Here is a 27,879-nt window from a genome sequence, read left to right on the forward strand (position 1 = left end):
TGTACACTGGGAAAAGCAGATTTCATTTACTTTTCTGAATTTTGATGATCCTGTTTCATATAACTTAATTCTTTATCCTAGTTCCATTGACAATCCTCTAAATAAATATTGCAAATATTGTATTTCAATTTATAGACTATAGGTAGACTTATGAACTGAATGACAAATAGATTACGTCACCAGTAGACAAAAATGGTGTTGACGGTGGTAGGGCGTTGAAAAATATTTTTTTTTTAAGTCGAGGTGTTTTTTGATTTGATCGATTTTCAAAAATTAACTTGCGACGATTTTCATTCGAAACAATAAGATAATTTGAATTAGATAGGTGAGTTACAATCAATTATTATTACGGGATAACGGTATCCTTCCTTCTTGCTTTTTAGATTTGTGGTATTGTTTCTTGATAATAATCCAATAGTCTTTTAATTTTCAGCTTTCACTGTTGTAGTAAAATCTCCCTTTCACGGCATCGTCAATTTCGATACGTATTTTTTTTTGTTATTCTGTCAGGAGATGTTGAGATTCAACTCAAAACCATTGATTTTCTCCAAGTAAAAGGAACGCATGTGTAGTGCCCTTTAAATGTATTCTTTTTCATTTTATGAATCATTTCATTTTGCCAATGACCATCTAGAGAAAATATGGATATAATTTTAGATAAACCAAAACCAAGTATGTCTGATAGAAAAGCAGAACTGGAACGTAAAAAAGCCAAACTACAAGCTTTAAGGGAACAAAAGGACCGGAGGAGGCGCGAGAAAGAGTTGAAAGATGTTGAAGAGGCTACCACCCGTACGATATTGGGAGGAGGTGGCGATAGAAAAGAGCTGGACGATTTACTTCGAGAAGTTGGTGTGGCCCCTGTATCAGAAGTTTTTTCTAGTATTTCTAGTGCGAATTCCCTCACTCCCGAACAAAGTAGAAATCATACGCCTGACACCTCACTTCAGCCAAATAGCTTACCAAATAAGTAAGGACAGATAACATTTTTTTTTACCAACTCAACGCATTTTTTATTTGCAGTGTTATTGCGGTAAGAAAAAAAATCCCCCAACTCAGTGTCGTTCCTGTTCAAACCACAAATATTCCACCGAAAGAAGTGGTAGTTTACACCAAGCAAACCCAAACTACAACTACAGGACATGATGTTCGGGACGGTAAGTTTATTTCAGTTTTATTGTTCGAGTATATTTTGATCTGCCTAAGCTATTATTGGTTCTTAGTTTGAAACTGTTTTCATTTGATGATATTCAATGATGACACTGTTTGCAAGGAAAGCATTTTATTCAAAGTTAGTGGTGTAGAATCTTTCTAATTTGTGTTATTAGTTTATCAAGTGAACCAAAGAGAAATACTCAATAACATTGTTGGGCCAAAGGGTTTTTTTCATATTTCAATGAAATTGTGCAGGTTTGAATGAAATGGAATAAATATCATGATGTGTCTAGGTTACTTGGTTTATTTAGTTGTGGTGAACTCTGTAGTTATTCAATGCCTATTTTTACAAAGTAATTAACAAATTCACACATATGTACTATATTTATAAGCTAGATGTGAGGAAAAAACATAAAAAAGGCAAAAATAAGCCAATCAATTACAATCTTTTCAGTCTTTTTAAATGATTCCAAAGAAGTTTTTTTGAAAAGTTACATTGTACCTGTGTTTGCAAGTCTCAAAATTCTACCTATAGATTAATTCTGGCCATAGTTGGGATGACGAAAGGTTACTTTGAAGATCTCTGTATTTCTTGTTCTCTTCAGATTCACACCTATGGAATTAATGCTACCATTGATTATTTTGTGAATTAGTGTAAGATCTGTTTCTAATCTTCTATGAGCCAGAGTATTCAAGTTAAGTTATAATTATAACCACTAATATGATATCCCAGTTTTGTATGCAGAGTAACTTAAAAAATTGTTTTGAACACTTTCAAGCATATCAATATCCACGTTATATGAGGGGCACATAATTGTGTAGTTGTATTCGATTATTGATCTAACTCCAGGAAGAGTGATAATTTCTCTTCAGATCTAAGAGTGAAACGCAACATTTTTAGTGCTCTAGAAGTAACATTTGCAATATGGAGTTTGAATGAAATTTTTTATTCAAGAGTGGTTCCTAAATCTTTGATTGTATTTGTTGTTTCCAGTTCCAATTGCTTAATTTTATAGGGACTATTTATGGGATTTCTGTTTCCGAAAAAAGTAAATTTATGGCATTTGTATATATTCATTTGCAATAAGTTTAAATCACACCAGCCTACAAAGTCAGTTGAATCGTAATGTAATAATTCAGTATCAGATGAGTCATGAATAACTTTTAATATCTTCAGATTATTAATCAGCAAAAAAAAGAAATTTACTATAGAGAATAACATCATTCAAGTCAAAGTCATTTACAAATAGGTTGAAAAGTAATGGTCCATATGAGATCCCTGTGGTACACCATTAGGAACTGCAATTGAGGAAGATATTGAGTTATATATTGGACATATTTCGATCCACTTCAGAATGTTTTCCTGAATACCCAAAGCGGGAAAGTTGAGGTTTTATATTTTTTCAGAGGAACATAGTAGTAGTCCAGAGCTATATAGAGAACATTGTAAAAATGTGTAACTGTAATATTCAAATCCTCATTATCAGTGTTTCCAAATTCCAGTCAACGCTCCTCAAAAAATTATATGTATTTTGAAAGATTGGGTCAAGTGGATTTTGAACAGACATTAATGAATGATGAGAATATTTAATCCAAGTAAACACTTCTTGAATTTGTAATATTATTAATTTGATATGAATTATGTTAAAGATAAGCAGGATATAAGTAGATTTCAAATAACTTTCTTATTTATATATTTATTTGGTGGCTCAAATTTATGCTTTTGAAAACGTTTCAATAATTACTGTAGGACCGTTCTCCTGCATTTACTTTGCTGATATACAGGGTATAACAAAAAGGTAGGTCATAAATTGAACCACATATTCTGGGGTCAAAAATATAGTATACCTTAATGCAAATGTGCACACCAAAAAAGTTACAGCACTTGGAAACTACGAAATAAAAATTAATTTTTTTCCAATATTTCATGAACTTTTCAAAATTTTGTAATGAAAATGGATCTATGATGGCTTTCTTATCGTAATTTTTTTTTTTCATACGGAACCATAAAATCTGTTCAGCCCATAAAAAAAAAACCCCCAAACTTTTCTATGCGCTACAATTGAATTAGTTGGTTTTCATCATTTTTTTTTACCACGTAGCTCACTTTCAAAAAGCCAGTTTTTATTGAAATGTGTCAAAAATGTTGAGTAACAAAAAGTAAGTTATAATAACTGAGTATTTATGTTATTCACAGGTACAAAGAATATGTAAAAATGTTTGTTTTTTTCTGAAATGAATGTTCAAAATGGCCTTCATTTTCCTGAATACCAATTCGGCACCGTTTTAAAAGGAAAAACCGGATTTTGTGGAAGATCATAGCCTTCTGACAAAATCGATTTGCACTTTCAATGATTCGATGCCTCAGTTGTGGTTTGCCGATTATTTCTACACGATACACGCCCTCTTTCATAAAACTCCAGAGGCAGAAATCAAAGTGTTAAGATCTGGACTTCTGGCTGGGCAATGCAACGTCTAGGGTATAGCCCGAAAATATATTCCCTAACTTTGTGGGGTGTTTTAGGAGTCCAATAGTCCCCTAAAATTTTCATGGGCTGGTTTTATATGAAAAAGATTATCAAGCCATGTATCCATTTTCATTACAAAATGTTGGAACAGTTCATGAAGTATCTGAAAAAATCTATTTTCATTTTGTACTTTCCAAGGGCTGTATTTTTTTGTGTGCACATTTGCATTGAATAAAGTTATATCCAGTCGAGTTATTTTTGACCCCAGAATATGCTGTTTAATTTATGATCTACCTTGTTGTTACACCATGTATAACGAAATCACTGTTTTACTCCTTGATATAGATGCAAATTGATTAGAACTGTTTGAACTAACTTTGATATTGTTATATGTGTCTATACAAACGGTCTATGAGGCCCAAACTAAAAGAGGTCATTTCTGGTGAAAAATTTCATCGAACGTGGGGTCCTATTCCTCACTTTTTCTGAGCAATTATTTTTGTGTCTTTCACAGAGTTATTAAAAAGTGAAGTTCGAGATGTACTGAGTTGAACCTCAAACCACTAAGCAGCCACTGTTCGTTGCGTATTTCTGTCTTTAAATAAAAACTTGAGGAAGAAAAATATAAAATGCATAATATAATTTCAGAAACATATTTACAATACTTGTATATGTAGTATCGAATACAAATTATTAAGGTATTTCTAAATACTAGCCTATCTCTGTAATTCTTAAACAGATTTTGAACTCGTTTCTACAATTCTTGTTTATTACTACATTCTCGTTCATAGACTTGGTCTTTACATAGTTCTTAAAAAATTAAGATGGTTCAGATCCGGTTAGCGTGGAGGCCAAGAGATTTTTCCATCTTCTCTGTTAAGTATTTGTCAAGAATGTTCTTTAGGTTTTCGCGATATTTCTTTGTTACAAAAAATGTTTTTTTTTGTAAATCGCAAAAATTAATATTAGGTACTCGGAAAGAGTGAGGAATCAGACCCTATGTGATATGGATTTTTTTGTATCAGAAATGACTTTGTCTATCAGCTCCTTTAGTTCGGATCTTGACTTACGAGACACACTATATATTTATTTATATCAGTGTAGAAAAGGGCGTAAAGAAGGAACTGATGTGACAATAAACCATAAAAACTATTATAGTTTCATTCATTCTTTATCAAATGTTCTTCATAGTCACTTAGTCCATTTATTTTCAACATCAGGTCCGTAAAACTGGTCATACTTTATTGGATATTGCTTTCTTTGGCCGATCATGGTAGTACGCTTTTTTACACTTTCCTTCACTCGCTTGACAAATGTTTTAAAAACTGATTTTGTTTTTTTCACTTTTGCACAAGATTATTTCGGATATTGGAAAAAGTCGTGTGAGTATTTTGTAGACAAACGGATTTTATTTCATTTTTCAAGCTCTCAGTAGATGTTATTAGTTTGCTTCATTTGTTTTTGGTTGAGTGTGGAAAAAATAATAAAATGATTGGCTTGACTTCTGTAGACAAGTTTAGCACTTCTTCTTTATCTTGTTACTCCACTACAAATATTTATTTTCTGTGTGTTCTTCAAAACAATGATGGGAAAGAGAGAGGTTCGATTCTATCATGATTGGATCAATTAATCTTTGTATATCTTATGTTTTCGAATGAAAATTAGACAAAACTGCATCGATTGTTGTTTCATGTCTTGTGGTAGGCTCATTCCTGTTATTATTTATTTGTAGTTCTAATTTACCTTGCAGAAAGTTTACTATATTCGGACCCAAAATTAACATTTTAATCTCCTGCTAAAATTAGTAGCAACGTATGATAGTTTTCTCCTAATTATTCAGAGCCTAGTTGACAGTAAATGTGTGCTCGTACCTCTCTCTTTCCCCTACAGTAATATACGAAACGTAACTCTTTCTTTTTATATCTTCACTAACTTAAACCTCCCTCCCGACTTTCGTTCGCCTCGCTCGATCACACTTTTTCGTAACGCTCCCGTCACGCATTCACCAGCTTACTACCCAAGTTAAGCGCGCGTAAAGAAGTTTTACTTCAATAAATTAAAGTTTTTTCCGTCACTTTACATCGATAAGTAATAAAACTATCGAAAATTTCAAATAACCATCTCGACTCGTTTGTAGTTGGTTCGGAGTATTTTTAGAGACACAACACCTCAGAAGGGCAGCTCCTTCAACAAAAGCCTTAGGGTTTACTCTGATTTTTAGAGCAAATATTGAAACGTTGATACCTGAAAATTCAAAAGCATAGTTTTATTATTCCAATTCTTAGAAATTAGTGATGAATTGTTGTATTCTAAATGCTAACAAGGATCTTCATGTTCTTCTTCCCCACTTAAAGGCTACATGGAGGACTGGTGGAGGCCAAGGAAAGGTATGGTGTGCACGATTGATTATTTGATCATATTAAATGTTTTATAGATGTGTAACAAATGTCAAGCCTGCACTCTGCACTCAAAACTATAAAAGCACCTATCCAGAAGAAGATACTTAATAGTTGTTTACTAAATGGTCAAGTTTCCCACTCGATATATTGAATCATTAAATTTTCATTCCAATGTAATGCCCAATATCTTTCGGAAGAGACAAGAAACAGCTTATATTCTCAAGAAGTCATTCACAGCTATTAATAATTTGGTAAACAATTAACTGAAGAAAAATGGGGTTTGGTTTTTGCAAGTTTCTCAAAAACTAGTTAACATTTTTCAAAATTGAAAAAAGATTAAAAAAGAAGAGGAAATTTACCAAAAAAGTTTTGCCCGTTCCGGAACTGAGGGACCAATATTTATAAATTTCCCAGGGAGTTGAAAATAAGCCCTAAAACGGATACTCTGGCTGGCGCAAGACAGGCCTACTTTGGACCTTTAATGAAAAAATATTATTTCCACTTATTGGATATCAAAATTGAGAATTGAAAAAATTCGGACACCTGCTGGATAAATGAATGAATAATAAACAGATTTTAAACAGGAAATAGAAACAAAATATTTGATACAAATTATGATTTGAAGAAAATCGTTTTTCAAAAATTTTTCTTGTAATTTCGATTGAGGACCATTTTTTTAAATCATGATTCATTGTGCTCTTTGATAACTAAAAAAATTGTTTTTATTTAAAGTTTCATTGTTTATTTACTGAACAATTAACTTATTTTTATATATTTTTTTTCTACATAATGTAACAGAAACAACCACGACATTTTTTTTGAGAAAAAAATTTATATAGGTATATTTTATATCGAATTTTTAAAATTTTGTTCTCCCTTAATCCACCATTTTCATCTGGTGTTTTATGTTTAAACCTTATTATAACTTTTAAACTAATTGAGATATGTTGAAAAACACTTAGAATTTATTTATTCTCTATTAATAAAAGAACAAATTCAGCCTAAAATTAAAACCCTTAATTATTTATTCCATTTATAGCATTCGTTTATGAAATAAAATGTTTTTTTTTTTAATTTTTATGTTCACATATCTTATAAACTATAATCAATATGACTATATCACTCATATAACTTTTTATCCAACGAAAATCATAAATATTAATCCTACATTCATGCAATATTCCTATCTCTCTCGAAATATGTCACTTTTTCTTAAAAAAACATCAGCTCAATAATTTTCATCAAAGAAACAAACTCAAAAAGATAAACTGGTGAAAAACAGCTGCATCTCTACATTAAATTACACTAATAACTGAAACATTACAAAAAATTTAGCCATATGTAGGCAGTTGCATTTGAAATAAGAAAGTTGCTACCTACATGTGGTATACATAAGATTTTTTTCCGAAACCAAAGTTGTTGCAAGATAAATCATCGCTACTCATGGTAATTTTCAATTTCGATTCTTATCAGTACTAACCGACAGTAGCTTGTACATTAAAATAAAATTTACAGTGCAGGGGTGCTATTTTCGAGTCACCCGAAGTTCTTCAGTCGGTCTTACGAACTATTCCTTTAAAATTCGAGTAACAGTCGAATCGTATATCTGCGAATGTTTGGAAAAAATGATTTATTTGAAGTCGTTCGCGTTATGAGTGATTCGAAAATACTCGCCCAGGAATGTTATAAATTTTCTGTTTAGCTGTTATACAAATCAAACATTCAAACTAACTATACTATGAATGGCTTCATACAGAATTTGACTAATAATTCTTAAATGTTTGGACAATTTTACAAATTTTAACCAATTCTGCCACTAGTCTTCCAAGATTAGTCGTTGATTAATAACTAAATTAAAACTTGTGCCTCAATTTCTTTCTCCCTAAAACCTCTTTGAAGTTTTTGCCCTATTCTGGTTTAAGCTTTTGTACATAGGTTGCATTTTCGGTTTAGTAATTAATTCAGCTTTTCTGTATACATAGTCTTTTTTTCCTGTTTATATTATTTCCAGAATCGTTGTGAAGAGGGCAAACAAATAAATAAAATTGTACCCTATTGTCTGAGGTATCAGTTTTGTATAAATCAAAAATTAATTTTTGATTAATTATTTATAAAATAAAGTCCCATTGATATATGAAATGAAAAAAAAATCTTGGGAAAAACTGTCGAAATATGTTTAGATAATTCTTAGATGTTTCTTTCATTTACAAACCGGGAAAATCCCATCTGAAATGACGACTTTTCCTAGGAACATTGAATTACACATAAATCACTTTTCTTCAATTTGTTCATCAAATATTAAACTACAAAAATCACTCCAAATTTCAAACTGAGGGGTTTTGAATGAAACACATTGTGTTTTGAACAACGCGACGATATGAAAGTCGCTGATAATAATCAGTTTTCACACTATAAACATTAATCTAATTACGTTTCACTACACAGTAGCTTCTTCAGTTCAACTGTTTGGGGTTTCCATTTGACAAACTCGGAACATAATTGTATTTCATCAGTTTGGACTTCCGTTGTCTAATATAATATAAATTGATTTGAAATCCCTGAAAATGAAATAAAAAGATTAACCGAAAATAACAATTTTATCAACACAAAAGACTGAAATTACAAAGAAATAACATACAAGCAACAACCAAAAAAATAAAAAATTGCAATATTAATAAAAGCTGAAAATTAAAAAATTAAAAAATATTATTAGCAAAAATGAAAAATAAAAATTAAAAGATTTCCAAACCAAGTTACGTCACGACGTTTCGATTGTTAGTATCCACAATCGTCTTCGGGTTATAACTGGCAAAGATAATTAATGATGTTATTTAATTTATTAATTTTCAGCTTTTATTAGTATTTAATTTTTTTTTGTTGTTGCTTGTATGTTGTTTCTTTGTAATTTCAGTCTTTTGTTATAATAAAATTGTTTTATTATCGGTTAATCTTTTTATTTATATATTATTTTTTCAGGGATTTCAAATCAATTTATATCATATTAGACAATGGAAGACCGAACTGATAAAATACATCACATAACATTGTCAACCACCTTCAAACAAACGTCAGAACATAATTGCCAAAGTTAATATTTTTAACAAAATTTCATTGTATTTCAATAAAAAATACAAAAACAGTGATATTGCAAAACGATATAACATTCACTTGATACTGAGAAATAAAATAATTGAAAATTGCATTGAAGAATATTTATATTTCGTTTTTACAAGTGTGCTATGAACAAACTATTCTTTTTCTGCTTATATCAACATACGAAAGTTGATATATTGAGGGATTTTTGTGTAATTTCTGAAGAAAAGAGAAGTTGTATTCAGTTTCGAATTATCTTGTTTTTTCTTCGAAAGTCGAGGGATTGTTAATAACACCACTTTTTGTGTAGAAGATTTAGAGATGTAGGCATACCATTGCAAAGCTCCCTATATCCATTTTGGTCAATAACTTAGACTCAATGGATTCTAATATTTTCATTACATATTCAAACTCCATAATTGAAACTGCTTTTCTTGAAACTACCCGTTTACATAGATACATTGCACACACATTTCAGTTGAATGTGATATATATCAATCAAATTTGTTATATACTATAAATTAACTGACTGATATAACTGGGTATTTCGTCAGCTGTTATTTTCAGAGAATAGTCCTAGAACTAGTCATACAGCTTGTTTTTCAGTCGCATTTTAAATTGATGAAACTAAGAACTTTGTTGTTTATAGACTTGGAAACATTCTGTATGAAATCGCCATTTTTGAACGATACTTTTGATTTTAATACACTATTTTTGTCCTTTTCTCCCAGCACATGCAACCGATTATTACGGTAAGTTCAGATTTTTTTTATCTGCTTAGGCATCGCCATTTCCATTTTTACCTCCTCTAATTGAACATGTACATCTAAGTGACTCCATCCTTTTGTTTCAAGACTAGGTAGTGTTAGTTTTGTTATCGTCTTGTCTCCACCATTGTAGGAAAAGAGGGGTTAGCCATATCATCTTTAGCTTTTGAATACACTATATTTTCTGTTTCGTTTGGGAAGAGGCGCACATGTACCTACTAACAGCTTATTTGTACAAAATTGCTTTTAAGAATGATGAAACCAGGTTACTCGCGTTTTAATTTCAACATTATTGTTTTTGATCGTGAGTTGTTTGAATTATGTAAATAAAAACCGCTAAACAGTTATCGCTTTGTAATAGCATGAATAACACACTAACAACTACTTGAAATAAACGATTTACAGAATCAAGTTAGCCCTCATACTTTGTTACACCAATATGTTCAAGGTGAAGTCTAGATTTTTCATTCGATTCTACAATTTTGTTGAGGTAAACTTTCGAAGGGGAATAGAGATACCTTTGTATGGGACATTGAATTTTCGGATTTTAACTAGTTTTCATTACGAGCAGTAATCCATATTGGTGACAAATTTTAGCCATCAAAAATGTAGAATTTGTTTTGTCTGATATTCTTCTCCTAATATTTGATTATTCTTTCCCTATCAAGACGAGTACAATCTTAACCCTGGTTTAGAATGGGAGGATGAGTTTACAGGTAGGTTGTGCTTCAAGCTATTTTTATATCTTTATAAATTGGTCACGTTGCCGTTTAAACATTTTGGTTATCTTGGCGCTAATAACATAAGCTTTTTTTTCTAATATGCTCGTTATATCGTTATCAATTTTATTTTCCTCATTAATGTGAGAATGATATTCATACCTACACTTTGTAGTGATGTGGCTATTCACTATGTGTGTCAATAAAATAATAAATAGTTTAAACCTTATCCGCATATTTTGGTGTATTATTATTGAGGAGAAATGATAAGGAAACATCTTGTAACATACTAAGACTTATGAATAGCATATTTCCAATAAATGATTGATTTGTGGATAGTCAACAACATTCTTTAAAATAGTTAGCACTTTCAACCGAATAATTTTCTTATGACAATAGACAATATGAAAAAATATGTGGCTTTTTCGGAATGCCATGTTTGTTTTATTTCTTTGTCATTATATGAATAGAATTGAGTTTATTTTTTTGTCGAGTTCAGTCATGAATGTTGCTGTTGCCTAGGGAGTAAATTACCGATTGTTATTATAATATCTCTTTATATATTATTGTCAGACGGGAACAAGGAAATTTACATTAAAATTTATAAAAATTATTCTGCAAAAATAAAGGAGACAGTTCAATATAGACGATGAACAATCCTAAATTGATCTTTTACGTATAATGAAATATAATGCGGATGTGGATTAGTAGTTTTTTTTAGTAAAAATCACACATTAGTCTTTTTGATACGTTTTTATAAATTTACATTGGGCGTTTTCAACTCCATCGTGGAATAATTTCAATAAGAAATATATTATTATTTTCCTACTAAAGTTGTTTTTATAATTACAGTTCTTTGCTTTTGAAAAATTTGATAAACTCGAGTTCTGAATATATCTCACATTAATTTGGAATAATGATTTTCTATATAGAGGTGATAATTATAGGGTGAATATGACAAAGAATGTTTTGTTTGCATCCATATTGTCAGCTTAAACCTAGGGTCATCCTTAGTCATCATTTATTTGGGAGCTTTTATTGCTTTTTTTAGTCTTGAAACACGTTCTAAGAATAATTTCGATTCCATACACAACGTTATACTTTCCTTAGAAAATACCTTCTTCAGTTGTTCTATGTTAACTGTAGTAGTGCATGCTAATATTTCTTATTTGGTATGGGGATCTTCTTTACATTCATCTCGACACTCGATTTGAAATATTTGTTATGTCGAATTTAGTCTTGATTTTCCATTGTTTTCTCCTTGAAACCTCATATAGCCGTTCCCTATTGCTTTATTAGATGTTAGTGAATGCATTAAGAATTTTCGAGTGTGGCTTAGCAGGTAAATGATAACAATGTGAACTATTTAAAATTGCAAAATAAATAGTTCACAATCTATAATTGTTTAGCAATCTTTGAAAAATATTACCGAAGAATAAAATAATAGAGCACATTAATTATATGAATATTACTGGAGTTTTTTCCCAACACCAAATCGTTATTTATAACACCTCGACACGTGTTTCGATCACCAAGTGATCATCTTCAAAGAGGAAGATTAAAATTAGAAACTAATGCGAGCTTACCTATAGGTATCCCATACAGGTAAACCATCCAGGCGTACCACCCATACAGGTATGCCAACCTACATTAATTTTACAATTTTGCCTTATCTATTAGTTTACAATATATGTTTATATAAAACAATTTTCAGCTATATAAAAATTAATTTCACAATATTGCCTATCCAAATTTATTTTTGCAATGTGTCCTTATGTGGTAATCAGTAAACCCAACAACATTATTTTATTTTAACAAGCTATATAGTATGCTCTTCAATATAGGTCTGTCATCGTTATTCATAATATTATTGTGTTTACTTATTTCTACACTCTCATAGGCATCTAGTTGCCTTTTGTTGTTAACTTGTCTAACTAATCTTAATGAACTTAAGTCTATGGGATGATTTTGTTGCAAAATATAATGGGCGACTGCTGATTTTTCAGATCTTCCATATTTTAAGATGTTTTTGTCTGTCCATAATATTTTGCATCGCAGTCCTCACATTCAGTTTCGTAAATTCCAGACTTTTCTGAATTCTCGACTTTGTCTTTAGGACTTCCCAAAAGGCTCTGTAGTGTATGACTTGTTTTAAAAACCACCTTCATACCTAGTTCCTTGAAAACCTTTCCAAAGTTCCTCGTATATTGGTGGTATGGAAATGAGATGTATTTATCTTGGTTTAGGTACTTTCTGAAAGTCGAGATTTCGTTCATTCTTAACCTAAACTTCTTCCTTATTATGTCATCTACAATACCCCTCGAGAAACCGTTAGTGGCTGCTATTTCCTGTATTGTACAGTGAACCTATCATGTGTTAGAGGGAAAGTCAAAAGATGATGCACTAAAAAATTCAACCCAGCACGTTTGTGCTGTCCACAGTGATGTGAACTGTCAGGAATACACCTGTACGTGCTTGTTTCTCTTCTGAATATATCTTATTCTAACCCTCCATATTGGCTCCTCATTACCAAAACATCAAGAAATGGTAGTTGTCCCTTATTTTCTAACTCATACATCTATTATTTAAAATGGAATGGAATTGGGACGCTAGGAAATTCCACAGACCGCCAGGAAATTTCACAGACCTTGCAATACCTCAGGGAATTACTAGAGAAAAATAATTTCAATAATAACGAAGTCGATGAATTCGTTTCTTTTACTAATTTGTGTATGAAACAAAATCGGTTCCAGGTAGAAAGTTGCTTTTATGAACTACAGGAAGGAACGGCCATGGGAAACCCCTTGTCCCCCTACATGGCAGACCTGTTCATGAGCAGATTCGAAATGAAAACCACAGAAAAGTCGAAGTATTTTCCTAGGATTTGGCTAAGGTATGTGGATGATATTTTCGTGATATTCGATACCAAAAAATCAAATATTGAGGACTTTGTTTCCTTTTTAAATAATAGATGTCCATTAATAAAATTCACGTATGAGTTAGAAAATAGGGGACAACTACCCTTTCTTGACATTTTGGTAATGAGGAGCCAATATGGAGGGTTAGAATATGATATATTTAGAAAAGAAACAAGCACATACATGTATATTCCTGACAGTTCACATCACTTTGGACAGCACAAACGTGCTGGGTTGAACTTTTTAGTGCATCGTCTTTTGACTTTCCCTCTAACACATGATAGGTTCACTGTACAATACGGGAAATAGCAGCCACTAACGGTTTCTCGAGGGGTATTGTAGATGACATAATAAGGAAGAATAAGTTTAGGTTAAGAATGAACGAAATCTCGACTTTCACAAAGGACAAAAACCAAAATAAATACATCTCAGTTCCATACCACCAATATACGAGGAACTTTGGAAAGGTTTTCAAGGAACTAGGTATGAAGGTGGTTTTTAAAACAAGTCATACACTACAGAGCCTTTTGGGAAGTCCTAAAGACAAAGTCGAGAATTCAGAAAAGTCTGGAATTTACGAAACTGAATGTAAGGACTGCGATGCAAAATATTATGGACAGACAAAAAGATCTATTAAAGTAAGATATAAGGAACACATAGCTCACTTAAAATACGGAAGACCTGAAAAATCAGCAGTCGCCCATCATATTTTGCAACAAAACCATCCCATAGACTTTAGTTCATTAAGATTAGTTAGACAAGTTAACAACAATAGGCAACTAGATGCCTATGAGAGTGTAGAAATAAGAAAACACAATAATATTATGAATAACGATGACAGACCTATATTAAAGAGCATACTATATAGCTTGTTAAAATAAAATAATGTTGTTTGATTTACTGATTACTACATAAGGACACATTGCAAAAATGAATTTGGATAGGCAATATTGTGAAATTAATTTTTATATAGCTGAAAATTGTTTTATATAAACATATATTGTAAGATAATAGATAAGGCAAAATTGTAAAATTAATGTAGGTTGGCATACCTGTATGGGTGGTACGCCTGGATGGTTTACCTGTATGGGATACCTATAGGTAAGCTCGCATTAGTTTCTAGTTTTAATCTTCCTCTTTGCAGATGATCACTAGGTGATCGAAACACGTGTCGAGGTGTTAAAAATAACGATTTGGTGTTGGGAAAAAACTCCAGAAATATTCATTACTACATCAAAGGCTCCAAACAGTGCATCATAAGTACATTAATTATATATTCAACAAAAGTCATTTTTTGTGGAGGAAAAATCAGTTTTTTATCGATCTTTTTTAGGTATTTGTTACCTTCCACAATTATATGTTCGATGTCTGTTCAAAAAACATGGTGAATTTTCATTCTCAAGACAAAAAAAATTTGGTAATTTCAATTTCCACTGCCACAAGCTTCATGCTCAAAATTTCCAAAAAAAATTGCATGGTATGAGCCAACCGATATGCCGACATCCTCAACAACTTCCCTAACAGTTATTTGACGATTCTCCACAACAATATTCTTCACTTTCTCAACATTTTCATCGGTTGTTGATGTGCTGAGGCCTTCAGGGTGAGCGTCGTCATTCACAACCTTTTGTGAACAGCTTGTACATCTTGTAAACATTTCTCTGACTCAGAGTACAATCACCGTATGCCACTGTCAATATTTCAAGTGTAAGTCCGAGGTGTACCGAGTTGAACTTCAAAACGATGAGCAGCCACAGTCCGTCGCGTATTTCTGATATGTACCGCTCTTGATGGAATCAAATGTGTTGTGCCAAGACATATTGGTGTTCATTTCAACCCCCAACAAACTTATCGAAGCAGAAAGCGGAATTGCCTGTTCTGATATTATTATAACCGGTTCGGAAGATGACGATACAAGTGTGCTGTGGTCAGCAAAGCAATATATTGGATTTTTGGTTTTTTCCAATAAGTTGTTGATATACAATGAAATGAGGGTTGGAGACAATATGGCTCCCTGGGGAACACCGTTGTTCGAGAGATATCCATCGATGGCTACTTCCAGGGCTGAAACTATGAACATATGTTCAAGATGAGAGTACCAACATAACCCTATTTTTGGACAGACATCGTATGCATGTTTATGATAATCTTGAAATATGAACTATACTTTGCTCGTCCTATATTTATAATAAGAATATAGTAAATAACTGTGTTTTCCTAGGAATGTAATGATTTTCAATCAAAAATTTTACGTTTCTGCAAAAATTTAATGCTCCAATAGACAAAAAATATATATTTTCTAAAAACACTTCATTAAACTGAAGAATATTGGAAATGAAGACTTGAGTACAATATCATGGGTATGTTATCATTTGCCTCTTTTTCAGTGCTTAGCAATATGATCCATCTATATGCAATGTAGGTACTTGATTTTTTGAAGAAATGAAAGATGTCGGATTATATTGATGAAGTCAGTTTCACCTGAATTTTTTCGTTCATCTGATCCAATACATATCATTTATTTTATTCTCCCTATCACAAATTAGAGTAAATATTCAGAAAATCTGGGCGGCTTAGGGTCGACTAAATAAGTAGCTCATTTGTTGGTTTTAAGTAAATGAATAAAGGCACACTTCTAAGAAATTGTATGTACTCTGAAAAACTCAAACGGCCGAATGAAGAAAATATTAGTATTGGAATAACTATGGAATATTTTGTACAATTGTAACTACAGTAGAACCCCAATTAGCTGAATTGTTAATTGAAGAGGTCAGTTTTAGAAACAAATCATTTTTCTGTTAGTTTTTTCAGATGAAATTACATTGGAAGCAATGTATATGATTATCCGGACTAGATGAAAACCAGAGCCCAAACACAGTGCTGTTTCGAACTGTCATAGGTCTTGTCAATGGTGCCAGGCTGAACATTGCTGAGCTCAACTGCCTTTAAAGAAAAGCTTGAATAAATTAGAGCGATGACATCTCCCGACAAGACGCCATCTATGGGATCGACAGAGAACTCAATTCTCTGATATCAAAGATGAATGAGACTCCCCAAGGCGGTCAGTTGCAAAGCCAAGCTTCGACATTGTCCTCTGTCTTTCACCGCGAGTTGAGAACCAGAGCCCAAGCACAACACATTTGCAACTGACTGGATTGGGGAGCCCCATTTTTTTCTTTCACAAACATGCTTCGCTTTTTTGTTGGTCGTCTCCTCGGATACCTTCTGATTTTCAGCTCACGCTGAAAGCCCGGCCTGGTTACCGGCGTGAGGGTGCACTCACTTCACATTTTGATCAAAACTGTCATTTTTTTAAGGACAAAACACAAGTACTACAGGAAAATCCTTAAGGCGCGCTCAGAGCGGTGCCTTTGCGAAAGTAGGCATTCACATTGGATTTGAATCGCTGGGGATTAAATCCATTTGGAAAATGGGCAATCATAACACAGAAATGAACCCGGCTCTGGCACTTGGTACCGCATACCAAAGCCACCACGGAACTCTTTGGGAGTCTCGTCTAGGGAAATGTCACCGCCCTTATTCAATCCGGACCAGAGTTGGTCCCAATTGATCAGGATAATTGGGGTTCTACCATAGTAGCATTAGAAGTCGAAATCAATTTTTAAACATTTTTTCACCCCACTAGTTATATTGTTGTAACCCATAAAAGAAACTCAAGTGAAACTGACCTAGTAGCACTGGATATTGCGAATATATTTTTGAGAATGATGATTTGTGAGAATGTGTGAGTGACGCCTAGAGCGTACCCATTATTCACCACAGTTTTGACGTATGACGATGGCCAAGGTGAGGACGAAGAGGGCAGCCTTCCACATCTTGGTGGATATGGAAGTAAATTGCCTCCTGGGATTCTACCACATGGTTTACCACAAGTTAAGGAAGTTCAGCCGGCCGTCACCGCTCTGGAACAAGAACAAAGGAAAGAAGAAGTCAAGGAAAGTAAGAATCACTATATATTTTCTATACTTTGATATGCCTACCCTTCATTAGTTTTAGTTTTGAAAGTGAACCCTTTGCTTTCACACATTTTTCTTGAATTAAATGCAAACCAATCGTTCATAAATACACACATCGGAAAAGTCTAGGGATATTTTTATAACATACTAAATATCATAAAAATAAATGCATGAGGTCGTTTAATTTCGATTAAATTGGTACACTCGACCACCCTGTAGATTTCTATGGGTTGAACAAAGCCTGCAAAAACGGTAACTAATCTTTTATCAAGTTTTCTACAAACTGTAGGTTTTCGGCTAAAATGAATAATCTGAAAGTGTCGAGTTTGTACATTCTATGCAGTTCTTGCTCAGCAATTAAACTGGAAATATTGTGCTTTAACATGGAACGCCATCACTTACCATTGGCTGAGATGAATAGTGCTGTAGGGCTTCTTCAAGGTGGCATGCGACAAAATGATGTAGCTCTTCGTTTGGGGGTCTCCCAAAGTGTTATCAGTCGATTGTGGCGGCGTTTCCGTGAAACTGGCAGTCCAGCCGAACAACATCCAGGGCGAGGACGCGCTACAACTGCAGTTCAAGACCGATTTTTGGTCTTAACCGCAAGAAGACAACCGACAATCACAGCACCTGAGTTGGTTAACGTGTTGCAGCAGACGCACCAGGTAACCATTGGTCGTGATACTGTCAGAAATCGACTGCATGAAGCAGATTTCCACAACAGAAGGCCACTTAGATGTCCACCTTTGTCGAGAGGCAATCGCGGTAGAAGATTAGAGTGGTGTCAAGAACATCAAAACTGGGATGCAAATGATTGGGCCACAGTTTTGTTTGCAGACGAATCCAGATTTGGATTTCATCCAGATTCTCGTCGAGTAAGACTGTGGAGACGAGCTGGAAATAATGAACGTTTGAGACACGTCCAGGAAGTCCACATATACAGAGGTGGTACAGTAATGCTATGGGGCGGAGTCATGATCGGCGGCAGAACCGATCTCGTTTTTCCAAATCGCTCCCTCACAGCTCGACAGTACCGCGACACCATTCTTCTACCTATCGTCCGTCCGTTTGCTGGTGCTGTTGGTAAAAACTTTCACCTAATGCACGATAATGCTCGTCCACATGTCGCGCGTCTAGTGACTGACTGGCTCACCAACGAAGGAGTTGATGTATTGCCATGGCCAGCACAATCACCGGACCTGAATCCCATCGAGCATGTGTGGGACATGCTTCAACGAAGAATTATTCCGCATATGGGGAATATTCACACAACGTTTCAATTGAGAGAGCTTTTAATCGGTGAATGGGCAAATGTACCTCAAGAAGACATTGACAATCTCATTTTGTCGATGCACGATAGATGTAGGGCCGTAATAAACCAGCGTGGAGGCCATACTTTGTACTGATTCCAATTTTTTTTGTATTATGATTTTTTCTCGGGGTGCCAAAGAAGAGCCATATTTTTTTTTTTTAGTTTTGCTCATATGCGCACTTAGTATTTTTTACCATTTAATAAATTTTGTTGTAAGTTACATTCGTTTAATAATCACCTGTCAACCATTGAAGACTCGATTCAGCGTTTCAAAATATGTGATGGAATAAAAACTTCTTCATGAAATTTCTTTTCGGAATTAGCGGACTAATGTTCGAAATGTCACATATGTGACATATAAACATAAAAACTATTCATATTTTTCAGCATAATAATAAAAATAAATCGTCTGTATCATGATTATTCTTGTTTGTCAATCAAATTTCAATTTATTTTTTGTTTGAAAACTATAATTTTGTATTAGTATGATCTATGATGATTCGTTCGACGGCCGATTTATTTTTATGCAGTTGATTTGTACTTACAGTGTGTTAATATTTGTTTATGATCAGTTAGGGAACTGAGTGAAGATGAAAAGCAAATCGTGATACTTTCTGAAGACTTTCAACATTTTATGGATAGAGCTGGTAGAATAATGGAGAGAGCCTTGTGTGAAAGTGTGGATATCTATAAGGATTATACTGGAATGTTGGGAGAAGAAGGACTGTGAGTATGCAGATACGTATATATTTTTTGCATAAACCAATAAACATATACTAACAAAGTATTGAAAGGGTGGGGTGAAAATGATATTTCACAATTTACACAACACTAACATTTACTGCTGACACACTGTGTCATCTTTTGAGCGAATTATAAATTAAACTAAGTATATGATGTCATCTCCTTAAATACTAAAAGTTGCATTGGTAGGTAGAGAAAGGTATCAAGGGGCATTTGTGAAATTACTGTTAACATTATTGATGATTTGAGAATTGTAAATATCTATCTGATCATACAGAACAATGTTGTTTTTATCAGCAAGATGTTTTTATTTCTATGGATTCCAATATTTTTAATTTCAGACTTTTTGGTTGAATGTGTAGAATTTCGAAATTTTCTGTGAAAGTCTGAGTGTTTTCTTTGAGATGATTGCCGTGGTTGGTATCTTGTTTATTCAATCTGTAACTTCCCAAATGCTCCTCTAATCTCTGGTTATAACTGCGGGCAGTATGATCTATATAAGGCATTGCACTTGTCGCATTTGACGTTGCAAATTTTTTTAACTTGTCCTGTGTTGACTTAGAATTATTCATAAATGAATGCAAATTGTTGTTAGACAGATATGTTAGACACGCAAAACGTGTCTAATGTATGAGGGTAAATTAGAATAAATTTGAAGTTTTGCTGTTTTTTTTTTTTTAGTATTTTGTTAATGATGGAGGTTTTATATCCATTATTGACAGCGATCTGTTTTATTTTGTTCAATTCTTTTTGGAAATTTTACTAGTTTTGAACGATATTTATATGTCTCTGTATCATGGAGTGGTATACTGCAAGTTTATGAAAGTACAGGTGAATAAATAGATTGCGACTTGTAAGATATTAGCATTAAATGTTAGTGTTGTCTAAATTGTGAAGTTTTTTTTTTTTTCACCCTACCGATTCAATTGAAATGCATTTACACATATTAGAAGCCGAACCTGTAGAAAGATAAAAAGTGTTTTCAACTTCAAAATAAAAAGTTGAAATCAAACCAACAAAGAGAATTTTCAAAAACTAAACACATCTACAGGCCATTTCAATTATGAACGCTAGAAGTCTTAAAAGGTTAAATCTAAATTTTATGAATAAACAAGAACTTCGCCCAGACACCAGAAATTCAATGCTCTTCTTGACGCACGTTTCACCACCCAAGTTGGCATCTTCAGGAAATGAAGACGAGCGTCGAGAAAAGTATTGCATTTCTGGTGATTGAAAAACGTGGTTGTTTTTGAAGTTTCACTCCGACATGAATATTTTTGAAATAAATAATGTCGAATATAAACTTGTATGAATAGGAAGTATTTTTGGGAGAGATTAATTTTTGAGAAAAAAACCTTTGTGGCTTTCAATCTCTAAGAATTGGAAAATTACAAAATAAATGAAGAAAAAGTCAACAGTCTTTAAAATCTTAAAAAAAAAATCATTCTTTATTCACATGTACATGAGAAAAAATAACTTATACAATTACACCTCTCAAAATTATTGAATTACACAGAATTCACTTTTTCTTGTAAATATTTCAATGGAAATTGAAACAGATATAAAATTTATATCCCAACTTTTTTTTTTCAATTTACACTTCTTTTATATCAATAAAGAAGCAGAAAACCAATAGTTTTTTTTTTACAAAAAATATTTTTAAACCGTATACAGTGTGACTCATTTAAAATGGAAGTGTCCTCAAAATATATATTTTCCAAATGATGGAACATTTTTTTATTAGGTCAAGAAACCTTCTAGAATTTCAAATTTCGTTTCAGGGCCAACTTTCACTCATTTTCAACGTCAAAAATAGAAATAAATGACTTATTTTAAATCTGGCTACATGACTATATCACAAAGGGTTGAAAAATATGTTTCATAGGAGCTTCCATTTTGAATGGGTCACACTGTAGATAGTTTCAAATGCATCAACACGTTTTTCAGGGATGAAAAATCTCATCAGCGAATTTCCTTCAATCGACATTTCTATGATGAGAGGTGGTCACGGAACCGAACAGTAACCTCTCTTGATTGGTGCCCACAATTTCCAGAGTTACTATTGGCGGCATATAATAATAACGAAGAATCACCGAATGATCCAGATGGAGTTGTTCTTGTCTGGAATACGAAATTCAAAAAGAACACACCCGAGTATATATTCCATTGTCAGAGTGCTGTTTTATCGGCGACTTTTGCTAGGTTTCACCCTAATTTGATACTGGGCGGTACATATTCTGGTCAAATAGTTTTATGGGATAATCGTGTTCAGAAACGGACGCCGATCCAGAGGACACCATTGTCAGCATCAGCACATACTGTAAGTTTTTATTATCATTTTTTTTATTCAATATTAAAGTCATGAAAACTGTATCGAGCATTAGAAACTTCACTCAGTGAGAAACCATACTACTGTGTTGCTGACTTTTTTAATAAAACATTTCAAATCGGATCCAATTCCAATATTAAAGTAATCTTGTGTTAGTGTAATTACCCTGGTCTGATGAAGCATTCGATATGATGTACCTTCATTAATTATTTAGTCAAGAAATATACCCAGAGTTAGATGCCATTTTTCCATCAGATCAATTATGTTCTGCGTATATTGGAAGATTGCCGTTTGTGTTGATTTTTTTTGTAAGTAGCCATGTTGATTATCGCTGAAGATATAACACTCATGAAAAAACTGTATAACTTTATTACACATTGCGGTTCAAATAATTCAGAGAAACTTGAGAGTAAGCTTATGGGTCTGTAATTTTCAATACAATTTGTATCCCCTTTTATGTGTAATGGTTGTATAACTGAAAGCTTGAGTTGCTAAGGAAAAATGCCAAAATTCAAGGAATTGTTAATTATGTGTGATAAAGTATCTTTAATTACTATTGTGCATTTTCTTATCAAACAAGTTGGAATTTCATCTTCTCCGCTTGAATATTTGTTCTTCAAATTATTTGACAGTGCAACCACATCATTTGGAGTTATTGGTTGTATACACATCGACTGAGGGTTTTCCATTATTTCACAAGGGAAATGTTCATTATTATTCTCAACTAATTTCGAGGATATTTTGCTGAAATAATTATTGAATTTATTCGATATATCGATTAGATCACCCTGTACGTCACGGCTTTGCCTCTTTACTTAGCCGGTAATTTCGTTGCAGATACTCCACATACATTTTGTTTTCTTATCAGAATTTTTTATACGCTCTTTATAATTTTCCTGTTTTGACGATATTAACAACTTATCATACTCAGTTTTTGTTTTCAAGTATTCATATTTGATACTTCCATTCGTTTTGGATAGACATAGTAATGTATCTAACCTACTTTTGCATTCCTTTATTTGAGAATTCGAGTATTTACGAAAATGTATGTACTTTATTGGAAAACATTCGTTGAAAATATTTATAAAGTTATTGATGAACATCACCCATTGTTTGTTTACTTGTTCATGTTGTATTTCATAGACCAATAAGAATTTCTGTTCTTCAGAAAATAAATAATATTTCTCTCTCTCTCTCTCTCTCTCTCATATGAAATTAGAGAATTAGTATGAATTTCACATTATTTATTTTGCAACTGGCAATGAAAATAAGTAACCGTTTTTTCCCCCAATTTTCAGCATCCCGTATACTGCATGAATGTGGTGGGTACTCAAAATGCACACAATTTGATAAGTATATCAACAGACGGTCGGCTGTGCTCTTGGTCTCTCGATATGTTAGGTCAACCTCAAGAAATTCTCGACCTGCACCGAATGCAGTCTAAACCAGTTGCGGTGACTTCTTTAGATTTTCCACATTCCGATGTTAATAATTTTGTAGTAGGCAGCGAAGATGGATCGGCGTATTCAGCGTGCAGACATGGCGCCAAAGCTGGCATAACTGATGTGTACGATGGACATCAAGGTCCGGTGACTGGTATTAGTGTGAATGGGGTGCAAGGAGGAATTGACTTCTCGCACATGTTTTTGACATCATCGATAGATTGGACGATCAAATTATGGAGTTTGAAGGTGAGTTCAAAAACCAATTTGTGGAATTTTAAAATCATGCTGTGAGACTGAATTCAAAAAAGCTTTGAAAAAAATTGTATTCGAACATGCAGATAACTGGTTAGAAAGTAGGCTGATTGAGTATAATTTTACCGTGTTGAAGCTACCAAACAATAGTTACACCAACATGTAGTTGTGGAACTTTATTTTCAATGATGACATTATCAATATAAAGATTCAATGACAGCTGTTCATCTTACAGTTGTCTTAAACGATATTTGCTACCTATTAACATACATTTTGTTTTATTAACATTTAACTTGAGGCCGTTGTCATTTAACCACTCGTTTATATTCGACAGTTCCTCGTTCAAACATTCTGAGATTTCATTAGTTGTCCCAGAACAGTACAACATAGTGTCGTCGGCAAACAGTTTTATCTTACACCTTTTAACATGTATCACAATATCATTTATGTACAGCAAGAATAGCAGTGGACGCAATACTGACCCTTGAGGGACTCCAGAAATTACATTTAAATTACTGGATGTCACTTGATTATATTTAACTAGCTGCTTCCTATATGTGAGGTAATTTGTGAACCATTTTAATACTTTATAATCTATATGAATGTTACTGGAGTTTTTTCCCGACACCAAATTGTTATTTTTAACACCTCAACGCGTGTTTCGATCACCAAGTGATCATCTTCAAAGAGGAAGATTTAATCTTCCTGATCATCTCCTGATCATTAAAAGTAATTCAAAACTTTCAAAAAAACCAAACAGGTAGTCCTCATAATCAAATGGTAATATCTTTCACGTGTACTATTTAACTGGGGGCACTTTAAACATTATTCTCAGAAATAATCAATTTAAAGAATATTTTTCCTCTTTTCTTGTGATGATCCATTTGGAAGACCTGATGATAAAAAATCATGTTCAAGCAATATACGTGGGATGTTCAAAAATGAGGTGATTGTTCAAATTTCGCAGATTACGCACATTCGATTAGCAATTTTTGATTTTTTTTTATCTTGGTACACTCGTCTGGAACATATGTTCACAGTTTCAGCTTTTTAGCATGTTTAGTTTGTACGTGAGCAAATCTTTTGAGAAAAGACGTTTACATCTTTTAATATTATTGATAAAAATTCAAGAGATTCCATCTGAACATTATTCTTGCCTTAATGGCATTCACAGTAGTTAGTAAATCATTCTCAGGAATTGAAATATCAGTATCTTCAACACACATAATGATTATCTGTATATCTAGACTCTAGAGCAAGAGTAAATCACGTCATTATAAAAATTGAGAAAAGAACCGGCCATAATATGGACCCTCGAGGTACACCATGTTCACAAAGTTATCTGTAGATCTATTAGCGTTTGTTAACGCTATTATATAATAGAATAGAAACAGATTGTTCATATTAAAATTTTCTTTTCTGGCTCTTTCAAGGACTCGAAGCCCATATACTCGTTTGAAGATAATGGTGATTATGTGTTGGATGTTAAATGGTCTCCCACTCATCCCGCTCTGTTCGCTGCTGTCGATGGTAGCGGTAGATTGGATCTGTGGAACTTGAATCAAGATACGGAAGTACCAGCAGCTAGTATAAACGTTGAAGGCAATCCGGCCTTGAATAAAGTGTCTTGGACTCCTTCAGGTCTGCAAGTGACTGTAGGTGATAATCAAGGAAAAATTTGGGTTTATGATGTCGCAGAGGTATGTGTTATTAGTTAGTGAGCACAAAAAAGCAATTTGAGTTTAAAAGTTCTGATTTTTTGGAAAGAAAGGTTTTGGCTTTCTAATGGGGAATGTTCCTCCTGACGAAAATCAAGTAGTTTTCATAAAAGAGCTCTAAAACAATACGTTTTAAACATATCATTTCAACCTTTTTTTAAAAAATTATTTGAATACTTAAAAAAGAGGAATGAAATAATGCATTCAACATTTAAAGGGATTCGTTTCTATTTCACCATTTGGCAACATCAATCGCAGCTAATAAAGGACAATGAATCTGTTGCCTGTATGAGACAAACAAAGATGACATATTTCAGAGGGGTGCTGTTCTGTTTACTTATGTTCCGAGTTCCGAGACCTTCTGTGACATATGACATTTTGTGCACCTAACCTATCTTCCTCTATATAAATAAATAACGAAACAACTGTTGTTTATGTGGCTTGTGGAGGTGGTATTGAACTATAATTTATATTTTGCCTTAATTGTTGATTTATAAAGATAATTTTCCTTTTTTTAAATTAGGTACACGTAAATTATTTCAACTTGATATAGGCGCTGTTGCCAATATGTGAATTAAAAATAAATCCCTTTCAAAATTAAAACCCAACATTTGAAACATCAATTTGAATACTTTTCGAAGTGAATTTGAAAAACTTATGAATTGAACTCAACTTTATTTTGTTCAAACTTGCATTTGCTGTAATAACCCAAGTTGAGGAACATTCCCTATTCCTAATGATATAAGAAACATGGTGAATCTGCCATTATTTTCATTATATTATTATTATTATTATAAAAATCATATGTGGTCTTTCAGAGCTTCGCACATCCAAGGCACGACGAATGGAATAAATTTTTATACACAACCCAAGAGTTAAGGAATAATCAAGTAGACGATGAATTAGAAAAACTAAATTACTCCAATTCAAGTTCATCTTCAATGAGTATGACTGCTTTAACCTCAACACCCCTGCGATAAATAGTTTAATTTTAATTATTAAGTAGCATATTTATGAGATAATTTATTACCTAACCACTGCAAGAGTAATGAAAGCGTGTCATAATGTTTAACCGTGAAAATGGTCAAAGGTACATACTTTCGGGGCAATCAGATACTGAGCAGCTGTGCTGAACACTTAAGAATATTGTGTTGCTGAGGCTTTTATTATTTTTTCGTACATATGATCAAGACTCGGTTGAAAGAACTGTCAATTCTCTCGCTTTTCACCAGCGGGATGAGATTAAAGAATTTTCGCTATTAATTGTATCGATATTTTCGTCCATTTGGTAAGATGGGTTTTGTGGCGGAAAATTTACTGAAATATCTGTCGAACAACTTTTTTAAATACTGCAGAAAATATATTGTTTTTTCGGATTTGTTTTAAGAATACATAAATGAATATTTTAACACTAGGTTCAATGTGAAATATCACTTTCTTATGTTCGTAATAGTCTCGAAAAGGCACGTTGAATATAGATATTTGTTTTAGTCGGTTTACAAATTTAATTTCTGCTTCCGGCAACTAAACATAAAAACTTCAAACTCGATTTTATAACACTTGGTACTGTTGTTAGGTTTACTGTTACTTAAATTTTCTACATGATTTGTTTGTTGCGCTTGTAAATAGCTATTTATTTTTTTGTGGTAACAAAATATTTAGTATTTTTTTATACTTGATTGTTATGTCTGTATTATAATGCTCTTAAAAGTTAGGTGGCATCCAAAATAAATGTTTTAAAAAATTACTCAACCATCGATTTGATTGACTTTGAATTTCCATTCTTTCTAAAGTATAAACTCTCAATTTGTCTAACTTTGCAGAAAATATTCAATGAGAGGTTCGTTTATAACATTTTAGAATTGATGCTTTAAATATTGAAATTTGTATTCAAAGGTGGTTCCTCTTGAATAGATTTCAACATTTCTCAAACTTGATCTTTTCAAATCGTTCACTTTACTTTTCTCAAATTTAGTTAATCTGTGTGATGGAAATCCATAATGTATTCAAGAAAACACTTTATTGTGCGGTTTTCACTGAAAATGCAACACGTGTTTCGCTATACATTAACTTCTTCAGGCGTATAGACACGCATTACAAAAACGCAACACGTGTTGCGAAATTTTTCTTAAATACATATTAATTGTTAGAAAGCATATTGCATTTCAGTTACTGACATATTGGTATTTCCTTTCCAACTTTTCTCGAGTTTTTAGACGTTATCTAAGTCTCTAGTGTCTTCCTCGAACATTATTTTGAGAGGAATCAATCTTTTTGGTTAATTTACTAGTTTAATCAACAGCCACGATGAAAGAAAACCCCAGGATTGAAATTTTAAAGAGATGTATATATTTTTGATATGGAGAACATTACATTTTTTTTTGGGAGTTTTGAAAATTTTTCTTTTTCAGATTGCTTGGTTTTGCTCATTCATATTTCTCCACGCTTGAATATTTTTCCTATTTTATACTTAACTTTGAGCCTGTAAGGAGACGAGATTGTTGTTATTGCAGTATATTTACTGGAATAAACAGTTGTCCATAAGGCAGATAATAATTAGCTGTATATATAGGATTCAGGCGG

At 32.9% G+C, this 27,879-nt stretch overlaps 1 protein-coding gene across 27 annotated transcripts; it reads left to right on the forward strand.

Annotated features, from left to right (window-relative positions):
* On the forward strand, nucleotides 1–27,245 carry sw (cytoplasmic dynein 1 intermediate chain short wing). Of its 27 annotated transcripts, none has more exons than XM_074178688.1 (13): nucleotides 1–325; nucleotides 658–970; nucleotides 1,024–1,157; nucleotides 4,979–5,005; nucleotides 5,978–6,010; nucleotides 9,847–9,867; nucleotides 10,551–10,598; nucleotides 17,303–17,479; nucleotides 19,381–19,534; nucleotides 21,500–21,872; nucleotides 23,180–23,572; nucleotides 25,012–25,278; nucleotides 26,115–27,245. In XM_074178688.1, the coding sequence occupies exons 2-13, from the start codon at nucleotides 675–677 to the stop codon at nucleotides 26,274–26,276; spliced, it is 2,085 nt and encodes a 694-aa protein (XP_074034789.1). In that variant the 5' UTR covers nucleotides 1–325; nucleotides 658–674; the 3' UTR covers nucleotides 26,277–27,245. The 27 variants fall into 27 exon arrangements, with proteins under 27 accessions (XP_074034789.1, XP_074034794.1, XP_074034791.1 ...); XM_074178693.1 differs by having other exon boundaries at nucleotides 17,327–17,479; XM_074178690.1 differs by lacking the exon at nucleotides 9,847–9,867.
* The last annotated feature ends 634 nt before the right edge of the window (nucleotides 27,246–27,879 follow it).

This window comes from Leptinotarsa decemlineata, unplaced genomic scaffold, assembly GCF_025532065.1.
Source record: "Leptinotarsa decemlineata unplaced genomic scaffold, Ldec_3_MD MMD2_tig00004307_RagTag_RagTag, whole genome shotgun sequence".
NCBI lineage: Eukaryota > Metazoa > Arthropoda > Insecta > Coleoptera > Chrysomelidae > Leptinotarsa > Leptinotarsa decemlineata.